General features: G+C 44.0%; 1 protein-coding gene across 1 annotated transcript in view; it reads left to right on the forward strand.

Annotated features, from left to right (window-relative positions):
* usp43a (ubiquitin specific peptidase 43a) overlaps positions 1–19,726 on the forward strand; it is a 35,113-nt gene that overhangs the window by 2,101 nt on the left and 13,286 nt on the right. The window contains 7 exon segments of the mRNA XM_042342568.1: positions 2,329–2,466; positions 3,823–3,923; positions 8,547–8,639; positions 14,756–14,891; positions 15,501–15,641; positions 19,272–19,325; positions 19,328–19,383. Coding sequence (XP_042198502.1) covers positions 2,329–2,466; positions 3,823–3,923; positions 8,547–8,639; positions 14,756–14,891; positions 15,501–15,641; positions 19,272–19,325; positions 19,328–19,383 — 719 coding nt within the window.

The raw sequence follows: 19,726 nt of genomic DNA on the forward strand, positions 1-19,726 counted from the left end.
TCTGCTATAATCCTGGCATTTAATACAGAGCTTTGTCACGTCTTCGAGTCGTCTCAAAGCGTTTCACAGAATATACTGTAAAGTGACTTGACTGTGTATTTTGTGGGCGAAACACGGCAGCCAATTGCACACAGTAGTGTCCCACAAACAGTCGTGGATTGAAGTGACCAATTTATTATTGTTATTTTTTCTTGAGAGATTATTATTAGACATGTGGAGTAAAGAAACTTGCCCAAGGTTTTGCCCTGCTGGGAATCAAACCCAAGCTTCTCTCTTGCGAGGCGATTGCTCTAACCACTGAGCTACTGTTGCCATCATTAGACAAGTTAAACTTGTTTTATGTCTGAGGTGTGGAGAATTCCTGGAACCGACAGACAAATGTTGCAATGAGTGACTGTCACTCATCTAAAGTGGGAGCTGTTTGACAGATGACTGGGGTAAATTGACCACGAGAGATCAAAAGGCATTTCTCTTCCATTTTCACTGTGATACGTATGGGCTTTCGTGTTTTTGAACTTGTCATAAATTATCTTGTAAATCTTGCCTTAATCCCTCGCCTCTGATCGTATCACAGCAACAGGTGATTTTTTTACATGAATCGTGAGTTCAATATTTGAATACAGTATTCATTGTTCAATGTTTTCCCCTTAATTTGAGAGGCCTTTGATACTTTTAAATGTGGGAAGTCTTCTATGCGGACAGGAGTCAGTGAGGTATCTGCATTTTAGTCTGCCATGGTCATTGCAAAAGTCTGTGTACAACAAACACACACCTCTCAGCGTTTCACATTGAAAGTACTCAACAGTTTTTTTTCTGCAACTAATTTAATATGTTACAGTCATGAAGAATAAAAGGGACAAAAGCCAGAGAAAGTAATATCTATACATGTGTTTTTAAAGTCTATTTATAAAATATGGGTAAATTGTGTCTCCTTTTATCTTTCTGGGTTGACTTTGTTTTGATTACATTGTGTTTTGAAGCAGGCTAATAAACCTCTCCCTGTCACTTCCTCACTGGAGCACCAGACCTGGCAGTCAGCTCAGTATATTTTTGGGACCATTTGGTCATGTGTGGTAATCCAGCGCTTCAATTCATTCTGAAATTGACAGCCTTAGCAATGTAACTGCAGGAAACTAATTAAAAGGCCTTAAAATTTACAGCATTTGTAATTATATAAACAATAGGAGTAAATGAATCCTGAAGTAATTAGGAGCTATAATGTTGTATGTCAGGGGTTTATGTGGGTTTGGTTAGAGACCATGTTTAAATTTAATGATGTAGTTTAATGCATTGTATTAATAAAACTGCATCCGATATAATGCCTGAAGCTACAGAAGTACCTGCTGTCAGGCAGCGTTACTGTGAATGTATAGACCGTCATGGTAACCAAAATTTTCCACTGCAAGGTTCTGCAAACAGTGAATAATTTGGAAGGTATTTGACCAGGGAAATCTTTTTGATCAGTTCATGAAATTCTTAAAGTCCTTGATCTTGCAGAGGAGATCTGAAAATGCAGTGTTCTTTGGTAGTCATTAATAGCTAATGTTGTAGTAATAATAATATAACATCAATAGCTGACGTTGTAGTAATAATAATATAACATCAATAGCTGACATTGTAGTAATAATAATATAACATTAATAGCTGATGTTGTAATAATAATAATATAACATCAATAACTGATGTTGGGGTTGAATCCACATCGTTCTGACTCTGAGGCAAGAGTGTTACCAACTAAGCCAAGTTGGTGCCTATTAAATGTCAAACCTCACTATTGTGCATTGTTTCATGAGAAATGTTGGTAGGGAGTTCATTAAATGTACCAGGTGAAACTTTGTAATAATAATCTAATGAGGAGTCTAATAACCTTCAAAATCCTGCGCCTCACCTTCAAAGCCCTCAATGGCCTTACTCCTCCCTACCTCTGTGACCTCCTAATCCCTTCGCAACCTGTCCGCTCAGTGGGCTCCGGCATGCTTCATGTTCCTCAACTTGCCCACCCCACCATTGACGGGCGGGCCTTCAGCCTCTCTACCTCCACCCTCCACCTCGCCCCCTCCCTTGCCTCTTTCAAGACCTGTCTCATGACCCTCTTCTTCAACCGTGCCTTCGGTCACCCTCCTACCTCTACCCTCCCCGCCCTCCACCCCTCCTGATCCCAACCACCAGCTTGGGTGCGCATCACTGACTGTCAGCGGCTTGGGATGCCCTCCCGACGTGAAAGGCACTATACAAATGTAATTTGTTGTTGTTGTTCTGTGTTCTGTGGGCTGAGTGTGTAAAATGGGTACACAATAATTATAATTCAAAATGCTTGTCTTATTTCAGAATATAGTAGCAAAATACGGATCCCAATTCCGTGGGAATTCTCAGCATGACGCTCTGGAGTTCCTCCTCTGGCTACTGGACAGAGTTCACGAAGACCTCAACTCTTCACCCAACAAAAGGTCGAGGCCTAATGCGAAGGTGAATTTAGGGTAGCTTCTGTGTTCCTTTACATTTTGTGTTCTCTTGCAGCCGTATAGTGGTTTGCTCAATCGCACACTCCCACTCACTTGCCAATGTAATGCTGTGTTTTTCTAAATGCAGTATTTTATTTAATACTCTGGTTACTTCTGTGCATGTTTGGTCGCCTGCACACTTGCGGGCACTTACTTCAACATGCACACTTACGCACAAACGCAGACACAAGCACATACCATACATACACACTTGTACACAAATTTACTTGGTAACAGTAAAAAAGAGGGTACCTGCACATTCATGAATGAGAAGAATTCGATTAAGTTGTGACATAATAGTCTTGCCACCAAAACGCACACATTACTCAGGCGTTCCTGGGGAGTAACGGAAACAGCTTGTTGTAATCTGTAACTGGCAAGTTTTGAATAACATTGATCTGTAAATGTTGGTGATTCACACAGTTAATATTGTTTTGAATAATCATAGCTGCTATAATTGTTTGCACAGTCAGATACTACAGCGACGTGTTAACTACTCTTTAGACATAAAGACTCTGGGTGATGGTTTTGAAGCAAATTCTGAAAAGCTCATTCACAGCTGCCCAGGGGAATATGTCTGTGACTGTCTTTCCAGTGACAGTGAAATGAGTACTTGTACCAAAAGCATTTTCAGTAAGTGGAGTATGGGAAGTTAAGATACTCTTTTGTATCACTGCAAGATCAGAATGCAGCTTCCAGGCTTCCTGACGTCTTGTTCCTTGTGGTTCTAACAGGTAAAGCTTTAAATAGGAGTTGTCAGGTTTGTAATCCCTCCAGGGAACCCAGCTCTCATTTGTGGTGTGTGTCTTATGTAGCAGGAAACAGGGTGGTTTGAAAATTGTGCAATAAGTGGCTCGGCTCTGCTGCTGAAATCGAGAAGCACTTTTGAGATTCGGCCTTGCGTGGAAAGCCTTCGGCAGCAGTTTAGGTGCCCAACACAGTGCAGTGCTGTTAGTTATTAGGATACATTCCCCTTAATATAGAGGTGGTGAGGACTGCTTACTGTGACCGCAGAATGCATCACCATGAAGAGCTGTAATATATAATTGTATCTGCTTGCTCCTGGTAATTTAACCCATCAGTTCATGGCTGGTTGTGAATGAGCAAATAGAGACTTGGGACCCTTATGGAAGGTTTTCCCTGACAGATAGAGTGTGAGGCTGGGAGGAAGCGAGGGATGGATGAGATAGGGGAGGTAGAGAGTGTGGGAATTGCAGGTGTTTGGATGATGAAAGAAATTGGGGAAGGGTTTTATTTGAGAAAGGGATTGGGAACAGACGAGGAGCATTTCTTTGTGTTAACCTTAATTACATCTTTTCAGCCTTCCTGTGTTGGGGATGAAAATACCATGGGAATCCAGCAACCTGCACAGCAGACAGGCAATCAGAGCTTTGTCCAAGAACTTTTTCAAGCCCAGTACAGGTACTGCTTCAACTTCCACGCTTGGAATTGTCGGTTTATTATTTATTTATTATTGATCAATTTCTTTACTTTTTTTATTATTTACCAATTGCTGTGTGCAATTGGCTGCTGCATTTCGTCCATAAAATACAGCCGATTCACTTCACAGTATATTCTTTGAAGCTCATTGAGACTATAGTACACAGGTAGTTCGAGACTGCTAGGAAGGTGGAAGGCGAACTAGATGGACTTCTAGCATTTCTTGTGTTCTTATGTCTCAATAGCGTGATAAGGCACTATAGGAAATACAAGTATTATTATTATAATACTTATTGATTGAGGCCTTGTCAGCCTCCACAGTAATGTATACGGGGGTCTGTAACAGCATCCTGTGTCTGGCGACTTCTCCCTGTGGCTGTTGACAATAGTGTTGTGGTACTTTACAAGCCTTGTGGGGAAAGAGCAGGGGAGTGGGACTAGTTGGTACCTCTTTCAAAGGTAGCAAGGGAAATGAAATAGTAATAATCGTTACATTTGATGCAGCGCCTCTCACATCGGGACAATGTCCCCAAAATGCTTCACAGGATATACTGTAAAGTGCAGTGACTATGTGTTTTGTGGGTGAACGTGGCAAACTATTTACAAACAGAAATGTCCCATGAAGTAAACTCTCTCCAATAGTAAAATGTTTAATGGAGGAGAGAGACCTTGAAGGGCAGGTGGTACAGATTTTCGGAGGTAGATAAGTCCATTTATATAAAAAAAGGAATTGGATTCCTAGGTTTTATATGTAGAAGTGTGGTAAACAGTTAATATTGAATTTGCATGACCTAGGCTAGTTATTGGTTGAAGCATTTTTCTCCTTCTCATCACTGCCGTTCTTGGGAGAGTTGACATATATCTGAGAACTTAACAGTGTTGCAACTGCCGTTGTAGACTTTCAACATAAAACATGAAAGATTTGAAATGAAAGCTGCTGTTTGTGTGAGTAATTGCACACGCTCTCTCACTGGTAATGCCTTTCCTGCCGCAAAATATTAAATAGAATCCTGTTCTGTTCAGTCACATTCTCAAAATGGGTGAAGCCTGATTTTGGAAATCATTAAACATGAAGCTTCGCAGCTCAGGTGTCTCATGTTTCAAGTTAGAATTTTTTTTCCCTCCAACAACAAACAGACCTCAGTCTCAAATGAATAGTTTTGTTCAGGAGCTGAGTATCAATGGCTGCGGTTGATTTTAAAACCCTCCCTATTTGTTGAGATAGGAGAGTAGGATTAGATTACATCTCTCACAGGAAGAAAAACATTCAATGATTCTATGAAGTTTGCATGAAGGAATGACCCACACATGATGCATTGGGGAACACAGTATATATAATTTGGGTTCAGGATAAAATCTGTAAGTAGTGGGACGTAGGTAGAGATGTTTCCCAGGGAATGCGGGTTAGCTTGCCATGTTCCTATGTGCAGTAAAGCTTCTGCACAGCAGTATCCTACCACAGCTATGAAACAAATGTCTGTGGATTGGGGGGAAGGCGGTTGGTCTGTACTGTGAAGTACATGCACACATACACGCACACACCCTCTGTTTTGTACCTGATCACAGTAATGATTCAGTGAAATTTTTAAATTTGGGTTCAATTCCAGGCAGAGCGAAAGTTTCCTTACTCCACACGTCCAATAATAATAATCCCTCCAAAACAAAACAATAATAAATTGGTCATGTTCAATCCATGACTGTTTGTGGGACACTGCTGTGCGCGATTGGCTGCCACGTTTCGCCCACAAATAGTCAATTCACTTTACAGCATATTCTGTGAAGCGCTTTGAGACGTCTAGAAGACGTGAAAAGCGCTATATCAAATGCAAGGATTATTATTATAATTTTTCCTATTAAATTTTATTTTTAGCTTTCCTCGTTCAGATTCACTATCTATCTCGGCTGACAAGAGTCTTCCTTCCCTCTTTCCCTATTTTCTTGCACATTGCATAAGGTGTAGAAGCAGTGTGACATTGCGGGAAATTGAAACTCCTGCAGTTTGTCTGGTAATTACTGAGCTGGTCATCGAGCAGCAGATTATTTGTGGTGTTTCATGTGGTGTCTGTAGATGTTGCGTCAGATACCAGGAGACTGTGGGGATACAAACTATAAGGAAATTCTCTTGAGGTCCTCTCATATCACGACTTTTCAGATCCAAATCTTGGCTTTTCAGAGCGAGATCAATCATCTGATGCCATGCCGGTAATTTGTTTCGAACGCTTCGATCATTGTGTTCACTAAACAGAGTTAATGAGCTGTAATTCTCTGAGCATTTCTATATTGATGATACTAAACGTGGCTTGGAATCAATGTGTGTTAAGTCTGTTAAAGAATAGACTGAGTTTGGAGGCCACAGCTCCAGAGAGATTCATGAGGTGCAAAGTCCATCCACCTGGACAGGTTCCTGTATATTAGTAGAACTATGTCAGCCGTAACCTCTGACTCTTCAACCTTTTAACCTCAGCAACTGGTAGCTTTGATTTGCTGCTGTTTTTCTTGGAGTCGGAGGCAGTTGGCAGACAAGCACATTGTGGCACTTTTGCAGGACATGTATTGAAGATATGATAAGGTGCTATAATCAAATGCAAGGATTATTATTATTATTGACACCCAGACCTTCTATAGTCTGTCAGTGATCAGCCATCTGACACGTGCGTTTATATAAGGAAATCTCCTCTCCCACTTGTGTAATGGTACACTCCGGTGCACGGCTGTACCTTGTCATATTATTCCACCATGTTTTAGTCCCACGAATCGCTCCTGGTTCCTTCAGCCCCATGCATCCATGCATGGCTCCACTATATTGCAGTCCCATGCAAGTGGCAAGTGCAGCAAATGAAAGGCTTCAGTGTCATTTGATGATGTGATTTGAGTTGTTGAACTCTTGATTGAAAGCAGGTTGTTACGGCTGCCACCACCTTCACAACAGATTTACAGTCTGCTTCCTGTCAGTGCCAATCCCCAGGAAAGGTTCAGAGTAAGGGAGATCACAGGCCAACTCCGTTTCCTCCCCAATATGCGAGCTACGCCAGACTCTGCTCCATGCTGAGGTCGGGCTATGCAGAAGCTGTTTCAGGGAATGAATGATTTGAATTGGGAATGTTATTTGGAAGAGAATTTTATGCGGTTTTATGTAATTCCCTGGTGAATTTGCTGACCATCTGTGCTCACCGCCTTGCTGGATCATCTATTTCATGGCTCTATTTGTAAATAATTAAATGTTCCTTTTACCCAATATGAGGAATGTGGGAGAAAGGATTTAAGGATATTTGCCAAATATTGAAATGCTGTGTAACTAAAGTAAATCATTACATAAGTGGAATTTTGTAGTTTAGCTCATAACAGTATCATTGTTCTGAACAATAAAAGCAATGATGTTTTGTGGCATATGTGTTGCCCTTTTCCTACTTAAACTGCCCAGGAGGTAGGAACAGATTATTAGTTACGACTGATTGGTGTCTAGTACTGTATAGGAAAAGAGTACAGCCTGCAGAGTTTTGGATAATCTAGAGTTTATGAAGGGTCAAGTCAGGAAGGCTCAATGATAAAGTACATTTAACACTGGAGTGACTCAGTATTTTAAAATGTCAATTGCAAACCACAGGACAACAACAACTTGCATTTATAGAGTACCCTTCACGCTGAATGACGTCTCAGAGCACTTTCACATGATTTCACACTCTTGATATCGACATTTTAAAAACTCCCCTGGGTTGGTTGCCTGAAACCAAAATGGTGGCTGACTCTCTCAGCCAGTCCCTTCACAGACCATGAGCAGTGTTACTGCATTCCCCACATTCCTATGGAACTTCTTGTTCCAGTTCTGCTCGGGTTGACTGTCCTCGGAGCTTACACTGGGCTCCCTGTTCCCCTGGTGGCTTGAGTGGTCAAAGCACAATCAAGTGTTGAACTGAGTTAGACAGATAAGCCAAGGCACCAGGTTAGATTCCTGGTATGCACCGAGTAACTGATCTCAGGTTGGTTCTCTTTAGTATTCCTGGAATAGGGAGCGCAATCAGCCAGCATCCCCACCCCTGATCACGACCCAGCAACTCTAGAATATTTATTCTGGAATTAGTGTCCAGCCCTGCAGAGCAGTTAGGGCCAGAATCTCTCTCGGCTGGTTCCTCTCCAGCCCCCCCAACGCCCCCAGATACACACACGCTTGCTTCGTGCTTGAGATCAACCAACCTAACACAGTGTGCGGATCAGAGGTTCCGACTATTTCACTGGAGAATGTGCAAGCAACTGAAACCCTTCACTGCACTGAGTTGTGAGGGAATCTTTCATTCATTTCTGGTTTCTTAAAATCAAAGCTGTATTTTACATTTCTCTTGCCATCGTTAGGATTGTTGCCAGATCCAGTAGCTGTGGCAACAGGATGGCTTTCAATGTCAATTGGAAATCACAGAAGACTTCACATGATCTGTCACTGTGCAGTTGTACTCAGTGTGCAGTGTAATTGCATTCAGCATTGTGTCACCCTGTAGCTACAGCAACTGTGCATATGGAGAGTGCAATCTGATGCTGTTTATGTAATTGTTAAAGAGCTGTTGACTACTTTGTGCCTGTTTCTCATTGACTATTTGTGATTCTCTCCACTAGGTCATCCTTAACTTGTCCTCACTGCCTTAAACAAAGCAACACATTTGATCCCTTCCTGTGTCTCACCCTGCCCATCCCTCCTCGGCAGACCAGGTATGTTGATCTTGTTAGTTTATTTACTTATATTTTAGCTTACGTAAGATCTTATTACTCTGCCGCTGGAATACTGGAACCAGAGAAACATCATGAGGTGGTGCGCACTGGGGGTTCAGCAAAGTTACGTAAAGATGTTTCAGTTTTCATCCTCCCACTTGGGTTACCAAATGGTATGTAATAACACCTATATTATATATATAATAATATATAATAATATAGGTGCATTCCATCTCAACGTGATCATCGCTGAAGTAATTTCTCTTAAGGCGTTTTGCATTGTGCCTGGAAGAGCGGAGACAAGCTGAAAATGGTTCCACGTTAACGTTAAATTCGGAGCCACTGTGTAAAAGCAATGTAATTTGACACTGTACAGCACAAACCCACATTCTTCCCATCCCACAGTCCAGCACCTGCCAGAATGCAATAAATCTGTGCTGTTTGCAAGGGAGGCGCTGACCTTTCTGTAGGAAGGACATTTCTGCAAAATATTTCACCTCAGAGACTATGACTCTCTTGTGGCCCAGTATCTCCCCCCCCCCCCCCCCCTTATTCTTAATAACGATAATCCTTGTATCTGATAAATGCCTTTTCTCACATTGAGAAGGCTTCTTAAAGCTCTTCACAGAGTTTACTGTAGATTGCAGTGACTGTATCTTTTAGATGAATTCCGCAGGCCAATTTGCACGCAGTGAATGAGCCATTTTATTTGGGGAAAGTTGTGCCGTGGAACAAAATCTTGTGCTTATACAGTGGACTTCACATAGTCCCCACCCTTCTACGCACAATTCCCTCAGCACACCAGTACTCTGAGAGTCTCACTCTCACTATGCTGTATAATTCTATGATTCTGATTCTATGATACAGCACTAGGCTCGATGGGCTGAATGGCCTCCTTCTGTTCCAATGCTCCCAGAAACCCATCAGAAATCAGTAAGTGCAGAATAACATTACCCCAAGGCAAATACTAGGAGTGAGAGGATATAAAAGCTCAACATCTCATTACTAAACCAACTTGCTTTCAACACAGAGTATTGGTGCTGAGGGAATTGTGTGTAGAAGGGTGGGGACTATGTGAAATCCACTGTATAAGCATACGATTTTGTTCCACTAAACTGCTTAGTTTTTTCAGCATCTGATCATTCACATGCTGCAGTTCAAATGCTCAGGATTAATACAGGATATCTAATCTGCTGTCTGCGCAATGAATCATTCACTGGGGACACTGTGTGAGAGATCGTTGGTTTAGCAATGAGATGGTTGAGTGTTTATGTCCTCTCACTCTCACTGTTAGTATTTGCCTTGTGGTAACATTGTACTGTACTTACTATTGCTAATGGGTTTCGACAACAACAAAAAATTACATTTGTATAGTGCCTTTCACGCCAGGAGGACGTCCCAAGGTGCTGGACAATCAAGCGTTTCAGACCCGAGCTGGGGGTCGGGATTGGGGAGGGTGAAGGGGTGGGGGGAAGCAGGGTGATCGAAAGCACAGTCGAAGAGGAGGGTCTTGAGATGGGTCTTGAAGGAGGCAAGGGAGGGGGGCGACGCGGAGGGATTGCGGGATGGAATTCCAGAGGGTGGTGGCAGAAGGCCCGCCCGCCAATGGTGGGGCGGGCAAGGCGGGGGACGTGAAGCAGGCCAGAGCCCGCTGAGCAGAGGGAGTGGGCAGGATGGTAGGGGGTTAGGGGAGGTTGCAGATGTAGGGGGGAGTAAGACAATGGAGGGCTTTGAAGGTGAGGACCAGGATCTTGAATTGTATCTGTGTGATGGAAAGCCAGTGGAGTCAGGCGAGGATTGAGATGATAGGGTTACGGAGCCTGGTGGCTGCTGTTTCCTTGTATCCCCTTAATCCCCTTCCTTCCCAAATACCTATCACTCCTGAACATCGCACTTGATTCTGCTTTTACAGACTTCTGGGGGAGCTGGGGGTGTATTTCACACACTCACAGATGTGGGAAGAAATGTTATTTCTGATCTCACCATCTGATGTATGCGGACAGGAGGAAGGGGCGTGTGGGCGAGGGTACTGGTGTGCGGAGGCGGAGGATGCGCTGAGGGAATTGTGTGTGAAAGGGTGGTGGAGAGGGCAAAGTGTGGTGTGTGAATGTGTGTGGGGGGAAGGATGTGTGGAAAGGGGATGGAGTGGTGGATTTGCGGTGACTGGAATGTTTGATTATCATGACATTTTAGACGCGCCAAGCTTGCCAGAAAAACACTTCAACACAAACTCCTGGTGCAGAATACCAGTCCTTCCAGTTATTGTATAATAGGGGCAAGTCAGCCAGTCACTCCACATTCCATATCATCACCACCCTCAAAACATTGATGCTCGTAATCCTGCTGTAAGCAGGGATCGGATCGGAGCGAGCAACAATACAGACACAACAGGCAAAGAGCAGGACATGATGGGTGAAAGAGCAGGGGAATTGGATTAGAGTAGATAGCTCAGTTGATCAGTTGTTCCGTATTACGAAGCAATATGTAAACGTGGGCACGTGTGAGGAAGTGAACACTCAAGTGTGTGTGTGAGGTTGTCTGTGTGTGTGGGGGGGGGTGTGAGTATGTGAGAGTGAGTGAGAGAGACACCTCCAGTTCTGTGTCAGCCTCCAGCTTCCTGAGCTCAGACCTCTGTTGGTTTGTTCTTTGCAGGAGATGAAGGGTGGCAGGAGGCACTGAATAGGCAATGTTAGCTCGAGTCCCCTTCCTGTAAGGAGTGGCTCTTACATAAATGGGGCAAACACATTTAATCTGAAAAACCTGCAATCATGTCAGGGTTTGTGAAGGTCCCAGTCCCACAGTGGTGACTCCCGGCAGCGAGTTGTTCAATAAAAGGGACGTCCTCCCGAAATGAAAGGTGCTATACAAATGTAATTTTGTATTGTATTGTAAAAGGGACATTTCTTGAAGAAAAAGTAGCCATCTAAAGTCCTGGAGTGAAAATCACATTCTAAAGCGTGCTGCATTGTGAGCAGTTTAATCTGTGTCATTCCCACACTGTATTTGTACATCAGAAACTAGCCGCCAAATTACAATGTATTTATGCACCTGTATTCAGCGCGAGGAGATCAAAACCAAGCTTACAAGTGTCAGATCCGCAGGGCAATTGTAGCAGATGTGACGGGTTTGGGACCAGCCGATTGTGTCAGTCACCAAATATTCTGCTGGGCCTGTGGAACATGGTTATTTTTAGTCTTAAACGTGTGGTCCTCTGAAGGCAAGTTCTCGTTTCTAAGTCATGAAAAGGCAGTGAAGGAATTCCAGCTTTAAAGAATCCTCTAGAGAGCCTTCCATTTCCAAACCTCTCCTTTAATGAGATGAGTTAAAACATGTTGTATAAACAGTTCCCTTTAATTATCCAATCACTTATCTCTGCCACATTCTCCTCCAACCCTGTTTTCATGTACCTTCAGCTCATCTGAATCCAGGCTATTGCTTATTCCTACGTCAAAGCAGACATTTGCAGCACCAAAAGTGGACTTTTAAAATCCTGCGGTTCTGTGATAAGCGAGACAAGGGAGTTGGTTTCTCCTAATGTCCAGACCAATGGTCCCCCAGATAAAATCGGTCATTCACTTCATGGCTGTTTGTGTGTATTGCTGTGTGCAAATTGGCTGCCGCTTTCGTCTACAAATGCACAGTTGCCACCTTTCGCAGTGAAGTCCCGTGAAGCACCTTGAGACATTTCAATGATGTCGTAAGGTGATCTATAAAATGCAACGATTATTATTAATATTCAATAATTTAATTCAAAATCTATTTGTGTTAACGGTGGAAATGAGATCGTCAGGATGCTTTTCTTTAGCGATTTCCATTAAGCTTGGTTAATATCTCCTCCCTCTCCTTCTTGACCTACATAAGTTTCGAAGTTGTCTGTATGATTAAGTGATAACTTTCTACATAGGGAACTTATAGATTACACTAGTCTCTAGACAGCGACTATAAAAGGAGAGGAACAGTTATATCAGTAAAACACAATTTAGCAGAGATGTGTTCAACTGGCAGTGGGATTTTTGACTCTGTAACGGTAATCTTGATCCAGTCTCAATCCTGCCCTCACCTGACATCCACACACTGTAACTTCCAGCAGGGGATCTCTGGATAGGAGCACTGTTATGGCAGACTAATTTGTCACTAAATCAAATTATCCTGAGGTAGCTTTTTTCAAGAGCAAGAAATTTTATTGGGAGAAAATTGCATTTGCAAAATTATTAGTCATAAAACTGCTTCACTGGATGAGATTTTCAGCCATTTATTAAAAAAAATTCAGAACAGACTGCAGTGCTCTGTCCCACATGAACTGAGCTTCTTAACTACATTTCTGTTTGTGCTCCCGTGAGGCGGAAAAGCAACAAAATGTGACTTGAATTTCACTGACTATAACTGTTCCCTTTTATATAGTAGCTGCCTGGAGATTGGTCACAACCTCTGGAGTCTTCTTGTTAATCTCAGCCACCAGCAGTAACAACTGTGAAAGTTTGGAGTATTGCCTTATAAACCCCCTTGTCAATCTACTGCAGTCTGAACAGGAAAGAGCAGATTAAAACTCAAGTGTCACTTTCATTTCCCAAATGCACTTTCCTACCAGTTGTAATTCTCACCCCTCTCTCTAATTGCTCCGTCTATCTATGTGACTATGTTGTAAGAAGGTTCATTTCGATATGAATATTTCATGCATCGTGAGCTATTATGGTAAATGGCCTGACCAACAATCTCACAGGTAAAACTGATCATTCACTTCACGGCTGTTTGCGGACTGTTGCCGTGTGCAAATTGCCTGCCGCATTTGCCGGCAAACACACAACCACTTGACTTTAAAGTAAATCCTGTAAAACACTTTGAGACATTTTGACCACGTAAAGCGCTCTATTAAATACACAGAACATTATTAAATTGTCAGGTCCATTTTCAGATGCTTTGTTTGCTGCATTCGTATGTTCAGGCCATGAACATGTTCTGTGTACTACATTGCATGTGACATCGCAGTGCGTGTGTAACTGGGATGTAGAACACAGAAATTAGATTTAATTGTAAATTTTAAGAACCAAAGACTTCCCTCCGTTGAATATTAGAATTACACAGTTATCTTGCAGTCTATCTGGTTCCAAATAGACTGAGGTAATAATAAATAGTAATTTAGACCTTATATTTGATTTAGCATCTTTCATGCGGGGTGTGGGGGGTGACTCAAAGTATTTCACAGGATTTACAATAAAGTGTAGGTGTCAGCCTGGTTGAATTGTTAGTGCCTTATGGGTTCAAGCCCCCTAGTCAGGGCTTGGAGTTCACAGTTCAGTTGACTTTCCAGTGCAGTACTGGTAAAGGTACACAGATTGGAAGAACCAAGGGTGATGCTGTCTTGACAGACACCAGCCATTGCCTTAAGATACAAATTCTTGAGATGTGGAAATAGCATGCGACTCTTTGCTAGCCACAGCATAGCAAGCACACACTGCTCAATGCTTTGACATGCTTCTCGGCATCCAGGTTACTCTCCTGAAAGAGGGTAGACGTGGTGTGGGTTTGAATGAACAGTGAACCCAAGTGTAGGCAGGAGAGTAGCTCTTATCTTTATGTGGAGTCCTGTAGCTCAGTGGTTAGAGCACTCGCTTTGCAAGTGAGAGACCTGAGTTCAATTCCAGGCAGAGGGCGAAACCTTGGGCAAGTTTCCTTACTCCACACAGAGCCTAACAATAATCCCTCCAAGACCCAAAACAATAATAAATTGGTCATTTTCAATCTACGACTGTTTGTGGGACATTGCTGTGTGCAATTGGCTGCCGCGTTCGCCCACAAATATATAGTCAATTCACTTTACAGTGTGTTCTGTGAAGCGCATTGGGACGTCCTCCCAACGTGAAAAGCGCTATATCAAATGCAAGGATTATTATTATTATTATCAAGCTCTCCTCCTTGGGGAGCTCCCTGCTTCATGGTACCTAGGGCTGTGTCAATCCTCTCCTGCTCCTCTTTTACTTCCTCCTCTCCTCCCATCTCCCTTTCTCCTTTTTCTCATCTCTCTTTTCTCATCTCTCTTTTCCTACCTCACTTCTTTCCTCCACCACAGTCCCTCTGCCTCTCTTCACCATGCTAACATTATTTGTGTTTGCTTCCAGGGCCCTGAGTGTAACCTTGGTTCTGCAGCCGAAGAATCTGCGATATTTACGGACAGGGTTTGCTGTGCCGCTCCTGGGAACAGTGGCTGATCTCCGGGAGCTGGTGGCACAGGAAGGGAAGATCCCTGCAGGCGAGGTACGGAGAAACAGCCCAGGTCGGCAGTGAACAAAGGAACGCGTTAGTTAGTGCTCGTTCATCGTGACGATCTTGCTATTCTAAAGAGAATAAGAATGTAGATTCATCATCTTAATGCAACAAAAAAAAATCCTCGTCTGGAATCAGACTTTGGATATGAGCAGCTGTGATTTTACTGCACTAATTGTGCTAGTCAGTGAATGACGCTGCCAGTGTGTGCTGAGCAGGTGGGTAGTGTGGTGCGTTGCGGGGGTGAGAAACAACAACAACTTACACTTCTATAACAGTGGCAGAGCCGGGGCGTGTGGGGGGTTTGCGGCAGAGCAGAGTGAAGCGGGGGAGGAAGAGGACAGTGAGGCTGGACAGTGCTGTGGTGAGGTGCCTGGTGACCTATTTGGGGAGGTCAAGCCAGACAAGAAGATGAAGGGAAAGCTAGTGAAGTTATAAATATGATAATATTCCTTGTGTTTGATGCAGCATATTATCGGGATGTCCCAAAGCCCTTTACAGGATATACTGTACGGTGGTTTGACTGTATTTTGCAGGCGAGAGTCATTAAGCGGAGCTATGCTGAATTAAACGTTTTTCAAAACTGGAATAATCTTTCAGATACTTTTGTCGGAAGTTTACCCCAGTGGATTTGAGCGTTCATTCTCGGATGCGGAAGACTTGAACACGATTGCCGAAGGGGACTGTGTCTATGCCTTTCAGGCTCCCAGCTTGCGGGAGGAGGGTCTGCCCGGCTGTCAGGTGGGTGACGGGATTCCCTTTCCCATTTGATTTCGGCTGCAAGTGATAAGCTGGTGCTCTCTCCTCTGAGCTCCTTTCTCTGCTCATGTTTTTTCCCTCGGTCTGTCTTATTCAGTTAATCTCTCCCTCACAGCTCATTAACCTTCACAAGTATATTAGTGCCTAATGCCCTGTTATATTAGCGCCCTGTTATATTAGTGCAGTTGTAAGTTGTCCCATCGTTCAAGCTCTCTCCTATCCCCAAATGTTCCAGGAATCTGAACCACTCCTTCCTACACGACAACTCGAGCAACACATTTACATTTCTCATCTAGCTGTCCATGTTAGCGAGAAGATTTGAGCTTTATTTGTTTTATATGTGTGAAAGCAAGAGTAGTTATGTGCACGTGCTGTGTGTGTATGGGGGGAGGGGAGGGAGAGAGTGTGGAATGCATGTGTGTGTATAGGTGTGGTAAATATGTAAATGGAAGGGTGTTTAGCGTAAGCATAGGGAAATATTTGTTATGGAGGTGTACGCATGGAGGGTATAGGCTGTGTGTGTGTATGTGTGCTTGTGAGCGCATGTATTCAGCTTACCTATTCTGTGAGACAAAGTGAGCAAAGCCACCTTCTCTAGTAGAGAAGTAACTCCGCGTTTCTAAATTGACGGAAGGAGTGCCCAGGGGAGGAGTGGCTGCTATGAGGAACGCTGAATAATCTGCGCCCTTCTTTGCCACGTGAATTGAACAGAACGGAACGTTTTCCAATGGTTTTCCCTGCGGCAACGGGGTGAGATTGCTGCAGAGCAAGTCACATGCTCTGCTCTGAGACTGGTTTTAGAGTAAGCAAATACATCTCCAAAAGAGCAGAACAGATGATCCACCACGTGGGTGCTTTGAAATTTAAATGTAGAAGAACATTTTTGAATCAAGCTCTTGAAATTGCAGCCCGTTGCACTTATCCGGTTGACATCTATCTCGAAGCATCAATTCATGTTGCTTCAGAAATTAACAACTCAGTGAACATAAGGAAACCACCATTCCTCCTACACACTCTGTGCTTGGTTCAGTTAGTCGCACACTCGCCTCAGGATCTGAAGGTTGTGGGTTCAAGCACCATGTCAGAACTTGAGCACTCTAGGCTTATATTCCACTGCAACAACAACTTGCATTTATATAGCGCCCTTCGCTCACGGTCTCCCATCCACTACCATCTATAAAATCCAAATCATTCAAAACTCTGCCATCCGCATTCTCACCCGCACAAAACTCCGCTCCCTGATCGCCCCAGTCCTTGCTGGACTGAACTGACTGCCTATCCCAGAGAGGATCGACTTCAAGATCCTCACCCTTGTATTCAAGTCCCTGGACCCCCCGACCTCTCTGACCTCCTCTATCCTCAAAACAGTGCCTGTTGCTTCATTTCTCCGGGTCTGGCCTCCTCGTCCCCTGAGTCTTCCGCTCCACCCTCGGTGGTCGTGACTTCAGCCACTATGCCATGAGGCTCTGGAAATGCCTTCCTCACTCCCTTCGTCTTGCTCCCTCCCCATTTTCAGGTCTCTGCTGAAGACCTTTTCGACCGCGCCTTTGGTCACCTTCCTCCCCCTCCCCCCTGCTCGGTCCCGGGATCGGTTACTGTAAAGAACTCTGAGACACCGTCCGGCGTGGAGGGCGCTTTATAAATCCAAGTTATTGTTGTAGGATCCCGGAGCGTTTACAGTACTGGGGGAGTGCTGGATCCTTCAGACGAGGCATTGAACTGAGATCCCATCTGTGTTCAAGTGGACGTTAAAGATTCCACAATAAAATTGTAAGAGGGAAGGAACAGCAAGCCTCCAGATACAGTCGTCATCACCTGATCGCTGTCTGTGTGATCTTGCAGCGTGCTGTGCATATAATGGCTAGTGTGTTTGCAGTTACAGTTAACAGTAATTACAGTGAAGTGTTTTGAGACATTTTGAGATGATGAGACCCTATAAAAATAACTGTTATTTTAAAGGTCGGACTAACCAATTATAACCTTCAGTCCCATTCAGCTGGTCCACACTCTGGAACTCATCCCACGGTCCCTTCGCCTCGCTTCTTCCCTTGCCTCCTTCAAGGCTGGTCTCAAGACCCTTCTCTTCGACCGTGCCTTTGGTCGCCTTCTGCCTTCCCCCACCCCTACACCACCCCTCCCCCATGCTCGGGCCCCGACACCTGACTGTTCAGCGCTTTGGGACATCCTCCCGAAGTGAAAGGCGCGCTATAAATGTCATTTTGTTGTTGTTGTCTGCTCTCAGGTGCTCAGTGCAGCACTGTATTGTGCACGAGTTACTGAAGTGTTCTGTACATATCGTGGATCATTACTGGCTCCCGTGTTCCTGTAGCCTGTTTCACTAAATAAACTCTGACGTATTGTGTTGGAAAGAGGTGGAAGCAACTGCCAGTCTCACCTGCTGTTACACTGACAGACCAGGCATTGCCTTATGCCAGTATCTCACCTTCTGCCACGCTGACGGACAGGGCACTGTCTTGAGTGTTTCGCCTGCTGGCACGTTGACAGGCAGGACACCGCTTGTTGCCAGCGACTCACCTTGAACATTTACAAGGAAACTGAGCAGCAGTTTCCTCAAACGGACAATGTGACCAGACTGCGCACGTAAAAATTCAGATACAGATTTTCTGTTAGAGGGAGTTAGAGGTTATCCTGTGTAAGACATTTTTGGAATGACAGGAAGAGGAAGGTTTGATGCTTTCTACCCCACTGCTGTGTGGAGCAGCGCAATATCATATAATATAATAATCCTTGCATTTGATATCAAGCCTTATTACGTCATTGAGATGTCTCAAAGCGCTTCACAGTTTCACTGTTTCACTGTGCATTTTGTGGGTGAAAGCGGCAGACAATTTGCACACAGCAATATCCCACAACAGCCTTGTGGAACAGTTTTGTTTTGTTTGGAAACTTAATGTGTTCCTAGATTCCTGGAAGCTTGGCTTTGCTGTAGGCAAGTTTGGCCCATCTCTCAGTCTGTGAACATCAACCTGTCACCTGAGCAGCTTCAGCATGTTCCGTCCAATGCTAATCCACTTTTATTAGGGATTTCCCGCTGTTAAGCAATGAGTTCTTTTAGGTAATATCCAACCACATGCTGTGTGCCTTTCAGGGCATAGTGCTACCTGGGCCCCACGTACTCACACGATGGTCAATAATGCTCTTTGCAACCAATGATACAATAAACACAAATGTGGCTTTTTTTTGTCAAGACCCTTTTCGACCGCGCTTTTGGTCACCTTCCTGCCCTCCACCCCTCCTGATCCTAACCCCTGCTCGGGTCTAAATCTCCGACTGCCCAGCGCCTTGTGATGTTCTCCCGGCGTGATAAGCGCTGTGTAAATGTAATGTAATTTGTTGTTGTTGAGATAGGATCAAAGGCAGTGTCCCGATTTGCCTGGAACTGGGAGATTTGCCACTTTACAGTGTGGACTGCAGGCAGAGGTGCCATCCTGATGCTTTGTCTTTCTAGTAATTCTAACATTTGATATTGCTTATTTCACGTTCAGGAGGACATCTCAAAATGTCTCAGGATATACTGTAAAGTGTAGTGACTGCAATTTGTAGGCATTTCTGGTCAAATTTGAACTGTCCAATCTTCTCGCTGTGATACAGGGCGTAGCCAAAGCACTGCCTCAGATGGATGCCCCACCGAGACTGTGTATCAAGGTGCCAAAGTGCTTCTCCTAATCTGCAACGTCGCAGGCTCCGGGACAAGGGCTCTCAGGTACGTGTAACCCCTCTCTGTTTCTGCTTTTTCTCTTGTGAACGCTTATAGCTCCAGAAATGTTCCTGGAATAAGACCTTCAATAATTGTGAAGGATTTGTAAATTACCATCTGCTACTCAGGCTGTTAAATCTACCTCACATCATCACAGTTTGATCTCTGAGTTGGAAGATTGTGGGTTCAAGGCCCAGTTTGGAAATTTTGAGCTCACAGTTTAGGCTGACGTTCCAGTGCAGGGTGGGGGGGGCTGCATTGTCAGAGATGCCGTCTTTTGGATGGTCTGTTAAACCGAGGTGCCCCCTCCCTGTTCCTGCAACACTTTGGGGAAAAAGAATGGGAATGG

Source organism: Callorhinchus milii, unplaced genomic scaffold (genome assembly GCF_018977255.1).
Source record: "Callorhinchus milii isolate IMCB2004 unplaced genomic scaffold, IMCB_Cmil_1.0 Scaffold20, whole genome shotgun sequence".
Taxonomy (NCBI): domain Eukaryota; kingdom Metazoa; phylum Chordata; class Chondrichthyes; order Chimaeriformes; family Callorhinchidae; genus Callorhinchus; species Callorhinchus milii.